The sequence below is a fragment of the Sebastes umbrosus genome, chromosome 2 (genome assembly GCF_015220745.1).
Source record: "Sebastes umbrosus isolate fSebUmb1 chromosome 2, fSebUmb1.pri, whole genome shotgun sequence".
Taxonomy (NCBI): domain Eukaryota; kingdom Metazoa; phylum Chordata; class Actinopteri; order Perciformes; family Sebastidae; genus Sebastes; species Sebastes umbrosus.
The window spans coordinates 31,469,488-31,492,329 of record NC_051270.1 but is presented as its reverse complement, the minus strand read 5'-3'; the positions used below and the strand labels follow the sequence as shown (position 1 = coordinate 31,492,329).

Here is a 22,842-nt window from a genome sequence, read left to right as displayed (position 1 = left end):
GATGTTAAATGCAACATTATGTTTATTTAAACAACAATCTACTAAGATAAAAAGCTGTATTGTTTTCACATTATAATTCCTAACTTTGCAGATCAGACAGGAAATGTAAATGCCCCGCCCCTTGGCACTTTACTTTTTTTTTTTTTTTTTTTTAAATCTGGCCCTTCTAAAAACGTAATTGAAAAGGCCTGATGCATTGTATTATGTAATGATAGCAACTGAGAAACTTGTGCTGTGCAAACATGTGCTGATAATTTTTGTGGTCAAAAGTTGTAGTCAGTATGAGCTAATACCATTAGGGCAATGCCGCCTTCTTCTTCTTCTTGTGACATGAAGTGACTGGAGTGAGTTCTTTGACGTGTGCATATACAATAAATTGTATTATAACCCACTCTTTATTTAATCCACAGTGAGTACAGTTGTAAATATTACAATGGTTTCATATGTGTAGCATTATATTTCAGTAGAGCACTGCGTCATTTGAAGTAGCTTAAGCTGTTTTTTCTTTCTCATGACACCCCAAATAATTTTACATTTTCAAAGAAATGAATCATCTATTTTTTTCTGTGGGCCTCTGAGCTGAAGCAGTTGAGCTTGAAGGGTCGTCTTCAAGGACACCTCAGTTGTTGGTAATAACTTCCCAGAATTATTGTGCTGGTCTTGGAATTAAGTCAGCGACTTTCCGGTCATGAGCACACGTCTCTAACTTTTAAGCCATCACTGCCCCCGAACACACACACACACACGCACACACACTCACACACACACACACACACACACACACACACACACACACACACACACACACACACACACACACACACACACACGCACACGCACACGCACACACACACACACACACAGAGATCTTGTGTGTGTGACTCATCTCGTGCTGTTGCAGGTCTGTTCGTTTCAGCCTGTTTCACTGTATGAGAACTGCTCCATCACAGAAGAAACTGCAGCTCCACCTGCAGGTAAAACTCATCAACACACTGCAATGTGTAACTATATTGTGTTTCTCTGTGTGTGAGAAAGTGTAGTTTAAACTAAGATTAGGATCAATTATAGTTCAGGTAAACTTTGTTTAAAATTATTAAACCAGGTTTTAATTCAATTCCATCTGTGCTTCATAATTTAAATTAAAACCCGATGAAGTAAAACTCAGTTAAATGGTTCAAAGCAAAGTCAAAGTGCAAGTGTGAGGGTGTAGGGGATCTTTAGGGGGAAATAGCAGGTCAGCAGTAATATATAAAAAATATAAATTGTGAAAGTGTATGATGGCCATTCCCATGCTCTATTATGTCTCATAAGTTGTTTCAGGAATTTTGGGTTGATACCATTTGTTACACAGATTTGATGCTAAATTTAACCATTTTTTTCCAATCAATAAATTAATAAAAATGATCAATAATCCCTCCAAATACGGATGGATATGGATGGATGGAAGGATTTCTGCAAGAACTGCATTTTTCGGCGATCGGATGGCGAGCACTTCTGTTGTGTTAACTGCTCATAAACCCCCTTATTGTCAATCTGACAAGGAAAGCCATCCATCCTCTGAATGCTTTAGGTCTATAGTTTGGGGTTGTAAAGTTTCATGAGGCTGTGATTCTCCTAAAGGTCACCACAGGTCATTTTATACAGCAAGGTCAAGTTTAAAAAAATAGTCTGACTTTATGAAATAGGGACTAACATCATCACACATGAATACAGTTGGGCTCATTGGATCCACAAGAGTCTCAGCTTTATAGTGATACCCAATGTATGTAATTCCAAGACTGTTTAGGGACCCCAGTATGCAGAAATATTCAAATACACCATTTTAGAATAGGCGAAAATAATATATTTATAATGCATGCAAAAAACTACATGTGATTTTCATAAAGTGGGCATGTCTGTAACCAATAGATTCCTTAGGTTTTCTAGTTTCATATGATACCAGTATCTTCACTCTAGCTCTAAAACCAAGCCTGCTACAAGTCATGATCCTGCAAGTCTCAGAGGGATCTACCATTTGTCTCCATTAAAACACCTCAACTGTCAGTTTAAAGTTAACCACAAACAGCGTTTACTGTAAATTGGAGATTCACAACCTGGAGCTGATTTGAAAGTACTTTTGGAGTAAGATTAGATTTTAAGAAAGGTCTAGAATTAATCCTATTTATTTCAAACTAAGTTTATAGATTTGGTGCAACAGAAAATAAACCATGATATTATCATGTTTTAAAGTTAACGCTTGTTGTAGCAACCCACGCTTGTGTAGTGTTATATTCTTCCTCTGCTGTATCTCCATCAGACTCAGTGGTATCTGAGGTCAGTGCTGAACGGTGTCTCTCTGATACACGGATCCAGGACCTGATCCAGGAGGAAGGCTGGTTCCACGGCAGGTAGGCAACATCCCTCTACCTTTACTACCAGTGAATTACCAACTTTAATGTGTCTGTCTGCTAATGTATATCTCCCTCTTCCTTTCTCAGTAACTTTGTGTCCTTCATCCCAGGTTAGGAAGGGAGCAGGCGGAGTCACTTCTCACCTGTAGTGGGGATTTCCTGGTCAGAGAGAGCAGCTCTGCCTCTGGTCAGTACGTACTCAGTGGGATGGAGGGAGCCACCGTGCGCCACCTGCTGCTGGTGGATCCAAATGGACAGGTAGAGGGGAGTTGTGGTGTTGGATTTCAAATACACAAAGCATGAGGAGAGGGCGAATGGCAGCTGGCCTTAATGTTTGACCTTGTTGTTTGTGTTTTTGTGTGACCAGGTGCGGACCCGTGATCAGGTGTTTCTGAGCGTCGGTCACCTGGTGCGTTTCCACATGGACAACCAGATGCCCATCGTCTCTGGCAGCAGTGAGCTGTGTCTGAACCAGCCAATCCTACAAAGACACTAGCACACACAGTCACAGCATGCATACATTCAACACGTTTTCATCCCAACTCATCACATACCGCCGCATTGTCACGCTCCATGGCGTTACACTCCTTGCCGTCGCTTTATTTTTGGCATCAAAACCACTATAGTTAATCCTTGGCGTCACTTTAGGATTAGGCAACAAAGCCGCTATAGTAGGAAGGGTAGGGTGGTAGGTTTAGGAACGAAATACGTGGTTGAGCTTAAAACTACTACGTTCGTACAGTGAAAAAACGTGACCTATGGGACACGAACAGCGGTCTCCTGGATGATAGCCCTGTGTTTGTTGGACCCATCCACCTCCCTTTTCCAGCCGTCCGGTGTGTCTCTTTTTGCTCTTTAAAACTACGTCATTGTAGTGAATGGAACACCAGTGTGTTTCAAGCTGGCGCTAAGGGGTGCCTTGTACGACGGTATCGAGCGCCGATGGCTGTAACAAAAGCCTCGTTATTTGACGCCCTGGGATGCATTAGCCTTCAGCAGCGGTTCTCAGTGGTTTTGGAGTTGAGGCACAATGTGCCCAAGCAAAAAACTTTAAACCGTTCAGCACTTTTAGCTGCTTTAAAATGTTAAATCAACCAAGTCCTGTCAACATGTGAGACATGACTTCATATATTACGGTATAAACTGTATGTGCAGTAAATTCTAACTCTTGTGCACACTGTGCCTCGCCCTGTGCTGAGAACAGCCGCTGGCCAGCAGAACATCCTCTCTCTCTCTCTCTCTCTCTCTCTCTCTCTCTCTCTCTCTCTCTCTCTCTCTCTTTCTCTCTCTCTCTCTCTCTCTCTCAGGCTGAGTTTGCTGGTGTTTACTCAAAGTCTAAGAACAATCACTGGTGTCAGGAGGAAATAACCAGAACGTTGGCAGACTTTCAGAATCTTTTCTTGACATGCTAAATTTGTCTTGTGTTCATTTGTTTTTGATTTGTTATTTCTTTGCGTCCCCATTTCCCATGCTTGACTTTTCAATCCCATTTATTTGTTACATTCTGAATATGGATTAAAATGCTCTTTGTAACCAGGATCTACAGAAACAGATTTGCAGTTTAGTCTCAGATAAGATGGCAAATATGCAAATAGTAATGTTTTTGTTCACCATGAAGTGTAATCAAATACATCTTCAGTTCTTTTACAGAATGGATTACCGGACTGGACTTTGTCTGTTATTTCTTTCTTGTTAATCTTTCAACCACAAAAAACACAACTTTATTTCTTCTGACGCCTAACTTGCTTTGAGACACCTTTTAACCATTCTTCACTTCACTTTACCACCTGGTGAAAATCATTATTAAATTGAGAAAATACTCACAAAACAATTTTACTGTAACTACCGGTTAAGATATCACAATACACTGCTGTCAGTTACCAGAGACACAAATCTAACAAAGTGGCTTTCATATAGAAAACAGTTGAATTTCTTCCTTGTTTTCTTTCTCTGTAAACATAAACACAAAACTTTCAAACATTTCATGTGATATGTAGCTATTGAATATTTGGATTTAATTTCTACTGATGAAATAAAAATAAACACAAGGCCAGTGAAGACATTAACTGAAGATGTTACATTTTCCACTTCCAGTAACGTGCTGAATGGCTGCTTTATCTTACAGTACAAAAAGTACAGAACTGTTTGAGAGTGCTGGCTCTAGGGAAGTTATAAGTGCAGTTTGTCCTCCTAATTTCATGATTATTTCAGCAAGCAAACTGCACATTAGTGAGATTACTAATAGATCATATAAATTATATTCACAAATAAACTTTTTACTGTAGACAATGGAGTAGAAGCGCTGCTGGGTCTCTGTGGTAATCACATACAGGTGTTCTTTGGATCCTTCAGGTGTATTGGGCTCATTCAGTCTTGTGAAGGGCTCATTGCATGGGTGGAAAAAGGTACAAAATTCAAGTCTCCCTCAAAAATAATCCAAGGCACACTGTAGTGTTTGAACAAAATGAAAAATGCCTTTATTTTACATGGAAATAATAGTTTAAAATGACCAACACGTTGCGACCAACATAGGTCTTCATCAGGGTCACTGTGAGCATTCAGCAGTAGCTTGCACACCTGTATTGTGTCATACTAATCAGTAGAGTGGGAGGGTGGTTCTCCATCAATGAGCAAGCCTATTGGTGGAAAAACAAGGAAATGACACATCATTAATAGGGAGGAGAAAGAGAGGGGAAAAAAAGAAGAAAAAAGGAAAAAGGGGAGGGGGAATTAAAAGGAAGTGAAGGAAAGAGCAGATGAGAGGTAAACATAGATGACTAACATAAAGACAAATATGATACAATGGACTACTAAGTCAAGGTGGACCTATACTTTCTTATGTAGGTTTACACATGATGAGTTCCTCAAAATATAACTATAGTTTTTTCCCTCTCTTTCTCCTCCCTATTAATGAACCCATGCAATGAGCCCTTCACAAGACTGAATCAACTTTTTATTGTGTTTAAGTTTTATTTACATGTGTAGCTGGGACATACAGGTGTAATGTGTTGTCTTATTTTGAAGGAGTCTGAAATGTCGTCACTGTTTCATGAGGAGTTCAATGTGCTCAATGTAATGTGCTGCACAAGGAAGAGGAAGATCTGACTGATTTAATAGTTGTTGTTTTTATTATATTCTGGTGTGAGATGTGACCAAAGACAAAGAGCCTCTCTGGTAAGACTTTTGAAGACACAGGCACACCAAATGACACTTAAATTAAAGTACATATTACACTAAAAAGTATCAAAAGTAATTTTAATTTAATGATAAAGTGAACCTTGAACGCCACATCTCTCGTAACGTTACCATCGTTACCATCGCTCCGCTGTCTCCAGCGCATATATAAAGTTGCTATGGCAACCTTGTGGCGAAAATCAAATCAACATAAAAAGTCAAGTTTTTTTTATTTCCAAACATTTGGTAGTTTCTTGGTTGAACTGTTGCAAATACTGGTGTAAAAACCACAACCAGGAAATCCTGCTGAAAGCTGCTGAAACAGAGAAGACATGACTGGTGTTGAGGATGTTCAACTGGACCTGAGGTAATGAAACCTGTTATTATTCTGTGATTTAATAACGCATAGGACAAGCTGGTCTCTGTGGAAGTACTGGGGGATCATATTGAGAGGGAAGCTCTCTGCAGCATCGTCCTGTGGGGCTTTCTTTCACAACAAAGCTGCACATTATCCCTCACATAATGCAGTCTAATCCATGGGATATATGTGATCATTTTAAGGAATGGAAATGTACTTTTTATCCATGAAAGAGCATGATATGTCTGGTGACTTATGAACCAATATAATAGGCAAATGTAAAGATTTATATTTAAATAAATGTCAGTTAAGTCCCTATCTGTTGCTGGAGGACATAACACAATGGTGATTGAGTCTATATGGCCCACTGGTTTATATACACTGTTAAGAAATTCCCAGTAAAACAACTGTAAAGAGCTGGCAGCAGGGTTGCCTTTATGTTACTGTAAAATTAACATTATTATACTGTCGCTGAAATTTACAGCTTTGTACTGTCAATGACAAATACAGTTTGAACTGTTTTTTTTTATTAATTTCACATTATTTTACATTTAATTTACTGTTTAAAGATACATTATATAGCTGTTTTTCCACCTTTCTTTTACATTATCGTACTGATTTGTTTTAATGCACTATTTAGGTTGTATTTTTTACGTACATTTTAATAAACATTATTTTTTGCCTAGATGAATAGACTTAGCAGGTTACAGACATAGGAATAGTCACACTAAATACAATTAAAGGCACTTGTTAGGAAAAAGGCTATAATAGACTTGTTGACACTTTTTCCCAAAATGTCTGTCTCTAGCTGGCTACAAGCACAGAATGCAAACCAGAACAACATGTGAGTGAAGAACAATAAAGCTAATTCACTGATTTTACAATCATGTACAATGTACAAGCCTCACATGAGCAGATCAGGTCCCAGAATTAAAGAAATACTGCATGAAACTGTTACTGATGATACTTTAGACAGTTGATCAGCAGTAAAGTGATGTTTTTTAAGAATGCATTATAGTTCAGTTGAAAAACGGCCTATGAGCGTAATTTAACAGGTTTTCTTTTGTATTAACAGTAAAAAACTGTTTTTTTTAGCAATAACAGGTTAATACTGTTTACAGTGAGATAGATAGATAGATAGATAGATAGATAGATAGTAACTTTATTGATCCCGAGGGAAATTCAAGATTTCCATAGTGCAAAACATGTTAGTAAAAAGATAGTAAAAAAGTTAGTAGTGCAAAGTACAAAAATATATATCAGATATAAAAATACAAGGAGATGAAGAAAACTGTTAAAACTGAATATAGTGCAGGGTAACAGCTGAGATACAGGACTATTAAAAAAGTGAATTTTTAATTTCAATATTTCTAGAATGCAGTAATATGAACTTGGTGTCTGTCTGTGGTGACCATAGATGACCATAGATGACCATAGATGACCATTGATATAAAACAGTTGAAACAGTTGTAAAACTGTTTTATATCTATGGTGTTGACATTCCTGGAAAAGGAATGTTGTATTACAGTTTTTCTCCATTGTATACACACAAACTATACGCACAAATCTGAAAACTTGAAGCTGTATACAATTGAGAACAACTGTAATAAAGCATTTTTGTTTCTGGGAATGTCACCACAGACACCAAGTATGTAATACTACAAATCTATAAATATTGCAATACTTTCATCAGTGGGCCAAAGACTTAGTCATTATTGTGTTACCTTGTTCGGCGATGAATAATGACTTAACAGACATTTATTTAAATGAAAATCTTCGAGATTAACACTTTAAAGGTCCCATATTATAAAAAAAGTGAGATTTTCACGTTTTTTTTATTATAAAGCAGGCTGAAGTCCTATATAAATACTGTGAAAGTATCGAAACGCTCAATATACAGAGAAATACACACAGCCCGTATTCAGAAACTCAAGCTGTCAGGATTTCTGTACATTTGTGATGTCACAAATATACAATATTTAGACCCTTTACACAGATTTAAACATAAACATTATACATGTGTTCCAGTTTATTCCTGGTTGCAGTGTATGCGAATTACATCAGCTGACAGGAAGTACATATGGACCCAAGCTGTTGCCTAGCAACGCAATTCTGTTGCAATTGCTTCGCAATTCCGTCAAAATGGGCTGAAACGGAGCGTTTAAGACAGAGGGTAAATACAGGCATATTCAGGCCGACAGTATGAGGAAAATAAAGTTTTTTTTTAACATGACAGCATGTAAACATGTTCTAGTAGAAACACAAAATACAAGAATGATCCTGAAAATGAGCACGATATGGGACCTTTAAGTCCCATCAGTTCTGCAGGTGAGGAATGGTGTCACAGGTGGCACTAGTAGCTGATTATAAGAAGCTGACAATGATTATGATGTGTGATATGGATGATGATACATGGATGATACATGATATGTATCCATAAAACAAGGGATGATTAATACATACTGTACATATGTCAGCACTAAACTCTCTTTTTGCTGCTTCTATCTATATGTCCTACTTGTCAGCAATGTTGTTTTATATGTATAAATGCCACTATTGTTTCTACTGCTTTTAACAACTGTGCTTCCTTTTCCATCATTTAAACTGCATGTCCTGATTTTGTTTTTGTTGTGATGTATTTTAGGAGGACTTTTTTGAATTCATAAAGACCAATCTGTAATTGAAATGTGGTATGCTATTTACCTGAGAGTGTGGTTTTAGAACCTCTTGTTCACAGTAACATCTCTTGATCCCTTTTCTTTTCTTTTTTTTCTCTTAGACAAGAATGTGAAAATGCTGATGACAAATCAGTATTAATTTCCACGGATGAAGAGGAAAGAGACAGAAGACAGATGCAAAACAGCTGGCTGAAGAGACTGCGATCTAACTGGCAAGCTGTTTTGATTGGGTTTTTGGTGGTGCTTTTTTGTAGTGTGACCGCTGTCCACATTGCTCAGATATATGAACTGCAAAGACTGACAGCGGAATCACAGCTTATTTCAGAGACCTCCACGCTGCTGCAAATTCAAAACCATCAGCTGATAAAACTTGTGAACTCCAGTTGTAAAGAAAAAGTCACTCTTCTGGAACATAAGTATGGCCAACTGAAGCTGCTCCTAAACACAACACAACAAACCTTCATGGAGCTGGAAGCAGAAAATCAACACCAGCGTTCAATCCTGTCCACCGACAAAATGGCCTTCGTCTGGAAATTCTGCAACGAGACCACACTGCAGTGTGCACGCTGCGAGCCTGGCTGGGTCGTGCACGATTCACGTTGCTTCTTTTTGTCCCCGGAAACAGATACGTGGGAAAGAGCTCGCAACAAGTGTATTGTGATGGGTGGTGACCTGGCTGTTGTTTTGAATGCCGAAGACCAGGAATTCCTTACCAACTTGACTTTTGACTTCCACCAGCAGCACCCTAATGTAAGCTACCTTGCAGCGTGGATCGGGTTGCAGGACGTGTTGCAGGAGGGCATCTACAGGTGGGTCAATGGCAGAAGCATCGGCAGAAATGTCATTTACTGGATGCCCCAGGAGCCAAAAAACACCATCGACCGGGAAGGAGAGGACTGTGTTGCCATTGTCCCGCCGAAGCGCATTGGACAGGCACATTGGTTATACAACTGGGATGACAATGTTTGTGTTGGCAGCAGGAACTTCATTTGTGAGACCAAAGCTTTCACTTAGTCCTGATTTACAGACCTGTGATGTAGCTGCATGTTGTTGGTTAAGATGTGGAAGATAAAGCAACATGTCACTCTCTCTCTCAAGCTGAATTCACTGGTGTTTACTTCGAAATTTATTTTTTGCATGCTTTTCAAATGTGGACATTTGATGTTTTTTTGTGTTATAGACAGATAATGTATAATCTATATGCAGATAGTAGAATAGCTTTGGATTTTGTCCTTAGTTGAACAAAAGCAAACATTTTGAAAATGTCATTTTGGGCTTTGGGAATTGGGAAAGTATTTTTCACTATTTGACCAAAATGATTATCAATCAATCAATCAAGACATTTTCAGATTAATCAATAATGAAAATAATCATTAATACAGACATATATTTGTGTACCACTTTATTTTTGTGTGTTCAAATTTTATATCCACACATGCAACAGGACTTTTAATTCAGCAAACTCAAAGGAATCTATGCTGAGTATGTGTCTCTATCTTTGTGTTTTTTGTGATTGTGTGTACTCGACTTCATATACAGTTCTGGAAAAAATTAAGAGACCACTTCAAAATGATCAGTTTCTCTGGTTTTACTATTTATTGGTATGTGTTTGAGTAAAATGAAAATGTGTTATATTCTATAAACTACAGACAACATTTCTCTCAAATTTCAAATAAAAATTTTGTCATTTAGAGCATTTATTTTCAGAAAATGACAACTGGTCAAAATAACAAAAAAGATGCAGTGTTTTCAGATCTGGAATAACGCAAAGAAAACAAGTTCATATTAATTTTTAAACAACACAAAACTAATGTTTTAACTTAGGAAGAGTTCAGAAATCAATATTTGGTGGAATAACCTTGATTTACAATCACAGCTTTCATGCGTCTTGGCATGCTCTCCACCAGTCTTTCACATTCCAGAGGTTTTCAATGGGATTCAGGTCTGGAGATTGGGCTGGCCATGACAGGGTCCTGATCTGGGGGTCCTTCATCCACACCTTCACTGACCTGGCTGTGTGGCATGGAGCATTGTCCTGCTGGAAAAAACACTCCTCAGAGTTGGGGAACATTGTCAGAGCACCAAAGAAGCAAAGAAGAGCCAGGCTGAGGTTTGCAAAAGACCATAAGGATTAGGCCATAGAGGACTGGAGTAAGGTCATCTTCTCTGAGTCCAATTTTCAGCTTTGCCCAACACCTGGTCGTCTAATGGTTAGACGGAGACATGGAGAGGCCTACAAGCCTCAGTGTCTCGCACCTACTGTGAAATTTGGTGGAGGATCGGTGATGATCTGGGGGTGCTTCAGCAAGGCTGGAATCGGGCAGATTTGTCTTTGTACTTTGGCTTGATTCATGCGTCCTTCACAAAGTTGTCCTGGAAGAAAACTTGCTTCCTTCTGCTCTGACAATGTTCCCCAACTCTGAGGAGTGTTTTTTCCAGCAGGACAATGCTCCATGCCACACAGCCAGGTCAGTGAAGGTGTGGATAAAGGACCCCCAGATCAGGACCCTGTCATGGCCAGCCCAATCTCCAGACCTGAATCCCATTGAAAACCTCTGAAATGTGATCAAGAGGAAGATGGGTGGTCACAAGCCCTCAAACAAAGCGCAGCTGCTTGAATTTTTGCGCCAGTAGTGGCATAAAGTCACCCAACAGCAATGTGAAAGACTGGTGGAGAGCATGCCAAGACGCATGAAAGCTGTGATTGTAAATCAAGGTTATTCCACCAAATATTGATTTCTGAACTCTTCCTAAGTTAAAACATTAGTATTGTGTTGTTTAAAAATTAATATGAACTTGTTTTCTTTGTGTTATTCCAGATCTGAAAACACTGCATCTTTTTTGTTATTTTGATCATTTCTCATTTTCTGCAAATAAATGCTATAAATGACAATATTTTTATTTGAAATTTGGGAGAAATGTTGTCAGTAGTTTATAGAATATAACAAAAATTGTCATTTTACTCAAACACATACCAATAAATAGTAAAACCAGATAAACTGATAATTTTGAAGTGGTCTCTTAATTTTTCCAGAGCTGTATATGTGTGCACAACATTAACAGAGGTCAAGTCAGAGCTTCTCCACAGCGGAGGCAGGGAGGTGAACATCATAACTCTCTGCGTGCAGGTCAGCAGTGAGGATCTGTCACAAATGGAGCCCAGAGGAGGCGATAACAGACCAAAAGGCCAGAACAAACAAGATCCTGACATACAGGGGGTAAGAGTGAATTATTAACACCAAAACACAAACTATATTTAGTCAGATCGTTCCAAAGCTTTTAACCCCATCCTATGGCCCTCCTCAGCAGATTAAGAGACTCTGTTGTCAGAGTGAGATGGAGAATGTTTAGTTATTCTCACATGATTAAAGGATGGAATATAATAATGATATAATGTCAAGTCAAGTCAAATCAAAGTTTGTTGAAGCCCAATATCACAAAGCATGCCTCAAAGGGCTGCACATATAATGAAAACAACAATGTGCAACATTTGTAAAATACACAGCAAACATATCTACGGTAAGTGGTCTAAACTACATACAAAGTTAGACACACACACACAATATATTCAATAAAAACAATAGCAACATTAGCAAAATATGCAGTTTTAGTTGGATAACCGTAATTAGTATTTTTGGCAGACTAACTGAGGCTCAAGGCTGATGCGAAAAGATGTGTTTTGAGTTTACTTTTGAATGATTTGACTGAGGTAGCCTCAGATATTTTCTTGAATTAAATGTGATATAATGTATTAACATTATATTATATAAGAATAGATTATATATTGTATTGTATACTGTATTGCAAGCCTGTTCAATTGGCGGCCCGTGGGTCGAATCAGACCCTTTAACGACCTCAATCCCCGTCGACCAATATGAAAAAAGTAATAATAATAATTTCTTCCAATAAGAGAGTTTATTTCCGTTCATGAACTCACGCTACTAATGCTGTTATGGACTGTTGAAAAGCAATATCATTGTGTTTTTATTTAAATAACCTGCTAACATTCTAAGTTTCTGGGTGTTTACATTTTTGATTATTAGAAGATCATCATTTTATTAGTATTCATTTCATTAGTTATGTCTTGTTATGCACAGAAATACTTATTATGTTAAAAAGTTTGACCCATGCTGCTTAAGCAGAGGGAATTTAGGAGAGTGGAACTGAATAATAAAGATGTTGAATGCAACATTATGTTTATTTAAACAACAATCTACTAAGATAAAAAGCTGTATTGTTTTCACATTATAATTCCTAACTTTGCAGATCAGACAGGAAATGTAAATGCCCCGCCCCTTGGCACTTTACTTTTTCTTTTTTTTTTTTTTTTTTTTAAATCTGGCCCTTCTAAAAACGTAATTGAAAAGGCCTGATGCATTGTATTATGTAATGATAGCAACTGAGAAACTTGTGCTGTGCAAACATGTGCTGATGATTTTTGTGGTCAAAAGTTGTAGTCAGTATGAGCTAATACCATTAGGGCAATGCCGCCTTCTTCTTCTTCTTGTGACATGAAGTGACTGGAGTGAGTTCTTTGACGTGTGCATATACAATAAATTGTATTATAACCCACTCTTTATTTAATCCACAGTTAGTACAGTTGTAAATATTACAATGGTTTCATATGTGTAGCATTAAATTTCAGTAGAGCACTGCGTCATTTGAAGTAGCTTAAGCTGTTTTTTCTTTCCCATGACACCCCAAATAATTTTACATTTTCAAAGAAATGAATCATCTATTGTTTTCTGTGGGCCTCTGAGCTGAAGCAGTTGAGCTTGAAGGGTCGTCTTCAAGGACACCTCAGTTGTTGGTAATAACTTCCCAGAATTATTGTGCTGGTCTGGGAATTTGGTCAGCGACTTTCCGGTCATGAGCACACGTCTCTAACCTTTAAGCCATCACTGCCCCCGAACACACACACACACACACACACACACACACGCACGCACACACACACGCACGCACGCACGCACGCACGCACGCACGCACGCACGCACACACACACACACACACACACACACGCGCGCACACACGCACACACACACACACACACACACACACACACACACACACACACGCACACACACACACACACACACACACACACACACACACACACACACACACACACACACACACACAGATCTTGTGTGTGTGACTCATCTCGTGCTGTTGCAGGTCTGTTCGTTTCAGCCTGTTTCACTGTATGAGAACTGCTCCATCACAGAAGAAACTGCAGCTCCACCTGCAGGTAAAACTCATCAACACACTGCAATGTGTAACTATATTGTGTTTCTCTGTGTGTGAGAAAGTGTAGTTTAAACTAAGATTAATTTTAATTTAAATTAAAACCCGATTAAGTAAAACTCAGTTAAATGGTTCAAAGCAAAGTCAAAGTGCAAGTGTGGGGGTGTGGGGGATCTTTAGGGGGAAATAGCAGGTCAGCAGTAATATATAAAAAATATAAATTGTGAAAGTGTATGATGGCCATCCCCATGCTCTATTATGTTTTATAAGTTGTTTCAGGAATTTTGGGTTGATACCATTTGTTACACAGATTTGATGCTGAATTTAACCATTTTTTTAGCAATCAAGAATTAATAAAAATGATCAATAATCCCTCCAAATACGGATGGATATGGATGGATGGATGGATTTCTGCAAGAATTGCATTTTTCGGCGATCGGATGGCGAGCACTTCTGTTGTGTAAACTGCTCGGAAACCCCCTTATTGTCAATCTGACAAGGAAAGCCATCCATCCTCTGAATGCTTTAGGTCTATAGTTTCGGGTTGTAAAGTTTCATGAGGCTGTGATTCTCCTAAAGGTCACCACAGGTCATTTTATACAGCAAGGTCAAGTTTAAAAAAATAGTCTGACTTTATGAAATAGGGACTAACATCATCACACATGAATACAGTTGGGCTCATTGGATCCACAAGAGTCTCAGCTTTATAGTGATACCCAATGTATGTAATTCCAAGACTGTTTAGGGACCCCAGTATGCAGAAATATTCAAATACACCATTTTAGAATAGGTTGAAAATAATATATTTATAATGCATGCAAAAAACTACATGTGATTTTCATAAAGTGGGGCATGTCTGTAACCAATAGATTCCTTAGGTTTTCTAGTTTCATATGATACCAGTATCTTCACTCTTGCTCTAAAACCAAGCCTGCTACATGTCATGATCCTGCAAGTCTCAGAGGGATCTACCATTTGTCTCCATTAAAACACCTCAACTGTCAGTTTAAAGTTAACCACAAACAGCGTTTACTGTAAATTGGAGATTCACAACCTGGAGCTGATTTGAAAGTACTTTCGGAGTAAGATTAGATTTTAAGAAAGGTCTAGAATTAAACCTATTTATTTCAACTAAGTTTATAGATTTGGTGTGCAACAGAAATAAACCATGATATTATCATGTTTTAAAGTTAACGCTTGTTGGAGCAACCCACGCTTGTGTAGTGTTATATTCTTCCTCTGCTGTATCTCCATCAGACTCAGTGGTATCTGAGGTCAGTTGCTGAACGGTGTCTCTCTGATACACGGATCCAGGACCTGATCCAGGAGGAAGGCTGGTTCCACGGCAGGTAGGCAACATCCCGCTACCTTTACTACCAGTGAATTACCAACTTTAATGTGTCTGTCTGCTAATGTATATCTCCCTCTTCCTTTCTCAGTAACTTTGTGTCCTTCATCCCAGGTTAGGAAGGGAGCAGGCGGAGTCACTTCTCACCTGTAGTGGGGATTTCCTGGTCAGAGAGAGCAGCTCTGCCTTCTGGTCAGTACGTACTCAGTGGGATGGAGGGAGCCACCGTGCGCCACCTGCTGCTGGTGGATCCAAATGGACAGGTAGAGGGGAGTTGTGGTGTTGATTTCAAATACACAAAGCATGAGGAGAGGGCGAATGGCAGCTGGCCTTAATGTTTGACCTTGTTGTTTGTGTTTTTGTGTGACCAGGTGCGGACCCGTGATCAGGTGTTTCTGAGCGTCGGTCACCTGGTGCGTTTCCACATGGACAACCAGATGCCCATCGTCTCTGGCAGCAGTGAGCTGTGTCTGAACCAGCCAATCCTACAAAGACACTAGCACACCAGTCACAGCATGCATACGTTCAAACACGTTTTCATCCCAACTCATCACATACCGCCCGCATTGTCACGCCCCATGGCGTTACACTCCTTGCCGTTGCTTTATTTTCGGCATCAAGACCACTATAGTTACCCTTGGCGTCACTTTAGGATTAGGCAACAAAGCCGCTATAGTAGGAAGGGTAGGGTAGTAGGTTTAGGAACGAAATACGTGGTTGAGCTTAAAACTACTACGTTTGTACAGTGAAAATGACACTGAACGTTGTGAACACGAGACATGAACGAACAGCTGATTGTAACGTGACGCATGGGACAACGAACAGCGGTCTCCTGGATGATAGCCCTGTGTTTGTTGGACCCATCCACCTCCCTTTTCAGCCGTCCGGTGTGTCTCTTTTTGCTCTTTAAAACTACGTCATTGTAGTGAATGGAACGCCAGTGTGTTTCAAGCTGGCGCTAAGGGTGCCTTGTGCGGTGGTATTGAGCGCCAATGGCTGTAACAATAGTATCGTTATTTGACGCCCTGGGATGCATTAGCCTTCAAGCATCGGGTTCTCAGTGGTTTTGGAGTTGAGGCACAATGTGCCCAAGCAAAAAACTTAACCGTTCAGCACTTTTAGCTGCTTTTAAAAATGTTAAATCACCGAAGTCCTGTCAACATGTGAGACATGACTTCATATATTACGGTATAAACTGTATGTGCAGTAAATTCTAACCTTTGTGCACACTGTGCCTCGCCCTGTGCTGAGAACAGCCGCTGTGCCAGCAGAACATCCTCTCTCTCTCTCTCTCTCTCTCTCCCTCTCTCTCTCTCTCTCTCTCTCTCTTTTCTCTCTCTCTCTCTCTCTCATCTCAGGCTGAGTTTGCTGGTCTTTACTCAAAGTCTAAGCACAATCAACTGGTGGCAGGAGGAAATAACCAGAACGTTGGCAGACTTTCAGAATCTTTTCTTGACATGCTAAATTTGTCTTGTGTTCATTTGTTTTGATTTGTTATTTCTTTGCGTCCCCATTTCCCATGCTTGACTTTTAAATCCCATTTATTTGTTACATTCTGAATATGGATTAAAATTGCTCTTTGTAACCAGGATCTACAGAAACAGATTTACAGTTTAGTCTCAGATAAGATGGCAAATATGCAAATAGTAATGTTTTTGTTCCCCATGAAGTGTAATCAAATACATCTTCAGTTCTTTTACAGAATGGATTACCGGACTGGACTTGTCTGTTATTTCTTTCTTGTTAATCTTTCAACCACAAAAAAACACAACTTTATTTCTTCTGACGCCTAACTTGCTTTGAGACACCTTTTAACCATTCTTCACTTCACTTTACCACCTGGTGAAAATCATTATTAAATGAGAAAATACTCACAAAACAATTTTGCTGTACTACCGGGTAAGATATCACAATACACTGCTATCAGTTACCAGAGACACAAATCTAACAAGTGGCTTTCATATAGAAAACAGTTGAATTTCTTCCTTGTTTTCTTTCTCTGTAAACATAAACACAAAAATTTCAAACATTTCATGTGTATGTAGCTATTGATATTTGGATTTAATTTCTACTGATGAAATAAAAATAAACACAAGGCCAGTGAAGACATTAACTGAGATGTTACATTTTCCACTTCCAGTAACGTGCTGATGGCTGCTTTATCTTACAGTACAAAAAGTACAGAACTGTTTGAGAGTGCTGGCTCTAGGGAAGTTATAAGTGCAGTTTGTCCTCCTAATTTTCATGATTATTTCAGCAAGCAAACTGCACATTAGTGAGATTACTAATAGATCATATAAATTATATTCACAAATAAACTTTTTACTGTAGACAATGGAGTAGAAGCGCTGCCTGGGTCTCTGTGGTAATCACATACAGGTGTTCTTTGGATCCTTCAGGTGTATTGGGCTAATTCAGTCTTGTGAAGGGCTCATTGCATGGGTGGAAAAAGGTACAAAATGCAAGTCTCCCTCAAAATAATCCAAGGCACACTGTAGTGTTTGAACAAAATGAAAATGCTTTATTTTACATGGAATAATAGTTTAAAATGACCAACACGTTGCGACCAACATAGGTCTTCATCAGGGTCACTGTGAGCATTCAGCAGTAGCTTGCACACCTGTATTGTGTCATACTAATCAGTAGAGTGGGAGGGGGTGGTTCTCCATCAATGAGCAGAGCCTATTGGTGGAAAAACAAGGAAATGACACACTCATAATAGGGAGGAGAAAGAGAGGGGAAAAAAAGAGAAAAAAGGAAAAAGGGGAGGGGAATTAAAAGGAAGTGAAGGAAAGAGCAGAGAGAGGTAAACATAAATGACTAACATAAAGACAAATATGATACAATGGACTACTAAGTCAAGGTGGACCTATACTTTCTTATGTAGGTCTACACATGGTGAGTTCCTCAAAATATAACTATAGTTTTTTCCCTCTCTTTCTCCTCCCTATTAATGAACCCATGCAATGAGCCCTTCACAAGACTGAATCAACTTTTTATTGTGTTTAAGTTTTATTTACATGTGTAGCTGGGACATACAGGTGTAATGTGTTGTCTTATTTTGAAGGAGTCTGAAATGTCGTCACTGTTTCATGAGGAGTTCAATGTGCTCAATGTAATGTGCTGCACAAGGAAGAGGAAGATCTGACTGATTTAATAGTTGTTGTTTTTATTATATTCTGGTGTGAGATGTGACCAAAGACAAAGAGCCTCTCTGGTAAGACTTTTGAAGACACAGGCACACCAAAATGACACTTAAATTTAAAGTACATATTACACTAAAAAAGTATCAGAAGTAATTTAATTTAATGATAAAGTGAACCTTGAACGCCACATCTCTCGTAACGTTACCATCGTTACCATCGCTCCGCTGTCTCCAGCGCATATATAAAGTTGCTATGGCAACCTTGTGGCGAAAATCAAATCAGCATAAGTAAGTCAGTTTATTTTTTATTTCCAAACATTTGGTAGTTTCTTGGTTGAACTGTTGCAATAATACTGGTGTAAAAACCACAACCAGGAAATCTGCTGAAAGCTGCTGAAACAGAGAAGACATGACTGGTGTTGAGGCTGTTCAACTGGACCTGAGGTAATGAAACCTGTTATTATTCTGTTGATTTAATAACGCATAGGACAAGCTTGGTCTCTGTGGAAGTACTGGGGGATCATATTGAGAGGGAAGCCTCCTCTGCAGCATCGTCCTGTGGGGCTTTCTTTCACAACAAAGCTGCACATTATCCCTCACATAATGCAGTCTAATCATGGGATATATGTGATCATTTTAAGGAGGGAAATGTACTTTTTATCCATGAAGAGCATGATATGTCTGTGAATTATGAACCAATATAATAGGCAAATGTAAAGATTTATATTTAAATAAATGTCCAGTTTAAGTCCCTATCTGTTGCTGGAGGACATAACACATGGTGATTGAGTCTATATGGCCCACTGGTGGAAGTATAGATAGATAGATAGATAGATAGATAGATAGATAGATAGACGAAACGTTATTGATCCTGAGGGAAATTCAAGTTTCCAGCATCACAGCTCCATAGTGCAAAACATGTTTAGTAAAAAGGCAGTTAAAAAGTTAGTAGTACAAAGTAAAAAAAATATATCAGATATAAAAATACAAGGAGGATGAAGAAAACTGTTAAAACTGAATATAGTGCAGGGTAACAGCTGTGATACAGGACTATTAAAAAGTGAATTTTCAATTTCAATATTTCTAGAATGCAGTAATATGAACTTGGTGTCTGTCTGTGGTGCCACAGATGACCATAGATGACCATAAATGACTATTATGGCTTCCTTCTAATTTTCTATTCTAAGCCATATTTCTTTCGCCAAGAAAACGTGTCAACAAGGCATCTACTAAATAAAGTTGCGCTCATTCATGGGTTTACTCACGGTTAGATGTCCTTTCTGTCATTGGATGCATATGATTGATTTGCAGCCTTTGTGTGGTGTGCGTGTGTGTTAAACTACATAAACCAACCCAACACCCAAAACAGGATATGCCGCGGCAACCCAAAGTAAAGAAAAAAGATTAACTTAAACTTTGTCTTATTGAAATGAACAAACTATATTAAAGCCCGTTAAAAAACTATTTCGGCTCTTGGCGTCCTTTAAACAGCTGCGCTCTCCACAGCTGATACTAAATCAGGATGACGGCACAGGATGACGGCATCAACTGGTGCCAAATTTATAAACAATTCAATGCTGTGGTTGGCCACATGGGGCAAAATACCAATTACATATCAACATAATGTTTCTCTTATAATAAGGAATTCAACTACTCCTTTCTTAATATTTGGCTCCTACATACCGGCCCCTATTGTTCTAAGTGCAAACGTAACAATTCAACTAAACAAAAAAAATGGAGCCAAACTAAAAATAAATAAATATGTTTCTTATCGTACTACCTCATAACTGTGTTATGTGTTTGAGTGCACTTGAAATCTCGATTTAATCTGAAGCTTCTACTAAAAGGCATATCTTGCTGATTGGCCGCTGTAGAGTGCTGGTCTTTGTCTTCAGCAGTACACTCCTGACATGTCCTCTTGAGTCAGCCTTTGCTTCTATGATTCTACCCAAGATCCATGAGCCTCTAGGGGCATTACTGTCTGCCACCACTACAATATCTCCTGTTCTGAAGTTTCTCTTGGTGCGATTCACTTCTGCCTTGCTTGCATCAGACGGAAGGTATTCTTTATCCATCGAGTCCAAAAGAGGTTTTGAAATGTACTGGATTTGTCTCCATCTGCGCTTGGCATATAGATCTTCCCTTTGGAACAATCCAGGTGGGAGAATGGGTTGCACCTTGAGCTGCAACAGATGTGGGTGTAAGGGGTTCCAAGTCATTTGGGTCACTGCAGGTTGTTGTTAAAGGGCGGCTGTTAAGTATGGCCTCAACTTCACACATGACTGTTTCCAAGCTTTCGTCATCAAGAGTCTGCTGTTTTGTGACTGACAGAAGGATCCTCTTGATTGAACGAATCAATCTTTCCCAACCCCACCATGGTGTGAACCGCAGTGGGTTGAATGTCCATTTTACTCCTCTTTGCAAGAGAGCATCTTTGATCTTATTTAGGTTCCAAGCTTGGAGTGCTTCTTCAACTCTCTCTCAGTAGCAACAAGATGTGCCGTTGTCTGATCTGATTTCCTAACCTGCCCTCTCCTGCAATGAAGCGTCTGAATGCATTATACATGAACTGGTGTCAAGGGAGTGGGCCACTTCTAAGTGAACAGCTCTACAGGACAGACATGTGAAGATTACTCCATATCTTTTTACTAGGCTTCGGCCTCTCTTGACTTCTATTGGCCCGAAGTAGTCTACACCAACAAGTGTGAAGGGAGGTAACTCAGGTGTCAGGCGGTCTCTGGGTAAATCTGCCATTTTTTGCTCACCTAGAGCTGAATGAAGGCGTCTGCATGTTACGCACTCTGATATAACCTTTCTAGCGAGGGTGTTCGCACAAGGGATCCAATATTTCCGTCTTAACTGAGCTAACATGATGTTTCTTCCACTGTGGCCTACTTGGTCATGGATGTGTTTGAGCAATAGCTTGGAAACATGATGATCCTTCGGCAGGATTATTGGATGCTTTGTTTCCTCTGGCATAGCCGACCTGCTTAGTCTTCCGCCCAGTCTGAGCAGGCTATTCTCCAATCTGGGGTCTAAGTTAAAGATGGGGCTATCCTTTCTTACTGTGAGGCCCTTCTTTAATCTTGCAATCTCATTCTGAAAGTTGTTGCTGACAGAAGCATGCAATGGCTTTTTCAGCACCGCTTATGTCATCCACTGAGAGACTGACATTTGTTATGGAGCTTTTAAACTTGTCCATCTTTTCCTTAATTAGTCCATTCCATTTTGCTTGGCTTGCTTCCTGTGACTGGACTGTTTCAACAACTTCTTTTCTTTTCACATGCAGGTCTCGAAGCAGTTTCTTGAGTTTTAGAAGCCAGGCGACTGACTTTGTAAGTCGGTGCCAAGATGAGAAGTAATGAATCAGAGAACTAGTGCTGTTGTGTTGTTCTTTCATTATTGTATTGACAATTACTCGTTCCTTCTTTATCTCAGGGTCATTTGGACAAATCGAAGTTAGTTCAGTTGTCAAGATGGGCCACTCCTGCTCTGCTCTTTGGAGAAAGACCGGTCCATTCTTCCAAAGATCTGATCTTATGAGGGCTTCAGCAGTTAGACCTCTAGAGGCAAAGTCTGCCGGGTTGTCTTTAGTGTTGATGTATCTCCACTGCTTGACATCTGACACTTCTCTGATGGCACTAATTCGATTGGCCACAAATGTCTGGAATCTTTTGGTCTCATTTTTAATATACTTCAAGACTGCAGTGCTGTCAGTCCAAAACATTGATCTTTCTAGCTGCAGATGTAGCTCTGAGGTTAACATCCTCTCCATACGTACTGCTAACATGGCTGCAGTCAACTCCATCCGTGGTATGGTAATCTGCTTGAGGGGCGCTACTCTGGCTTTTCCCATCACAAATGCTACATGCACTTGATCTTGTGTGTTGGTGAGCCGCAGGTAGGACACTGTTCCATAGCCAAGCTCACTCGCGTCACAAAAATGGTGCAATTGTGCCCATTTTATCTTGTCGAAGCTTGGTGGTTTAATGCATCTGCTAATGCTGAAGTTCTCAACCGTATGAAGATCTGCAAGCCACCTTTGCCATGGTTGAATGAAACCATCTGGGACCTTTTCGTCCCATCCATATTTTAGCTTGCAGAGCTCTTGCAAGATTAGCTTTGCAGTGAAGATGAATGGTGCTATAAATCCAAGAGGGTCGTAAACAGAGCTTACGACCGACAAAATGCCTCTTCTAGTACAGGCTTGCTGCTTAAGTGCAACCTTGAATGTGAACTTGTCATCTTCCACTGACCACTGGATTCCAAGAGCTCGTTCGATGGGAAGGTCTTTGAGTCCAAGTCCAAGCTCTTTATTTCTTTTGCTCTGTCTTCTTTGGGTATAGAAGCCAAAACATCTCTTTTCTTAAGCTTCGAAGGTGAGAGCACCGGAGAGAGCAGCTTATCATCATCGATGTTGCTCTCCACAGACGAGGCAGGTGAAGTTTTGATGGGCCTGGCAATCCGGTCCTTGGCCACGCCGGTGAGCTGGTACACATCTT

At 39.5% G+C, this 22,842-nt stretch overlaps 2 protein-coding genes and 1 pseudogene across 2 annotated transcripts; all 3 read left to right on the top strand.

Annotated features, from left to right (window-relative positions):
- Window positions 1-877: 877 nt before the first annotated feature.
- Window positions 878-3,718, top strand: LOC119478807 (SHC-transforming protein 1-like; the record flags this gene model as incomplete). The annotated part of the gene is made up of 4 exons (XM_037753786.1): window positions 878-974; window positions 2,297-2,387; window positions 2,501-2,648; window positions 2,758-3,718. Coding segments are annotated over 4 exons (465 nt in total), but the record flags the coding sequence as incomplete, so codon positions are not given.
- Window positions 3,719-5,596: 1,878 nt separating this feature from the next.
- LOC119503886 (C-type lectin domain family 4 member M-like) lies at window positions 5,597-9,715 on the top strand. Its single transcript, XM_037795904.1, has 2 exons — window positions 5,597-5,931; window positions 8,702-9,715. Exons 1-2 carry the CDS (start codon window positions 5,897-5,899, stop codon window positions 9,612-9,614), a joined length of 948 nt encoding a protein of 315 aa, XP_037651832.1. The 5' UTR covers window positions 5,597-5,896; the 3' UTR covers window positions 9,615-9,715.
- A 2,037-nt stretch (window positions 9,716-11,752) lies between these two features.
- LOC119478801 lies at window positions 11,753-16,113 on the top strand (annotated as a pseudogene).
- The last annotated feature ends 6,729 nt before the right edge of the window (window positions 16,114-22,842 follow it).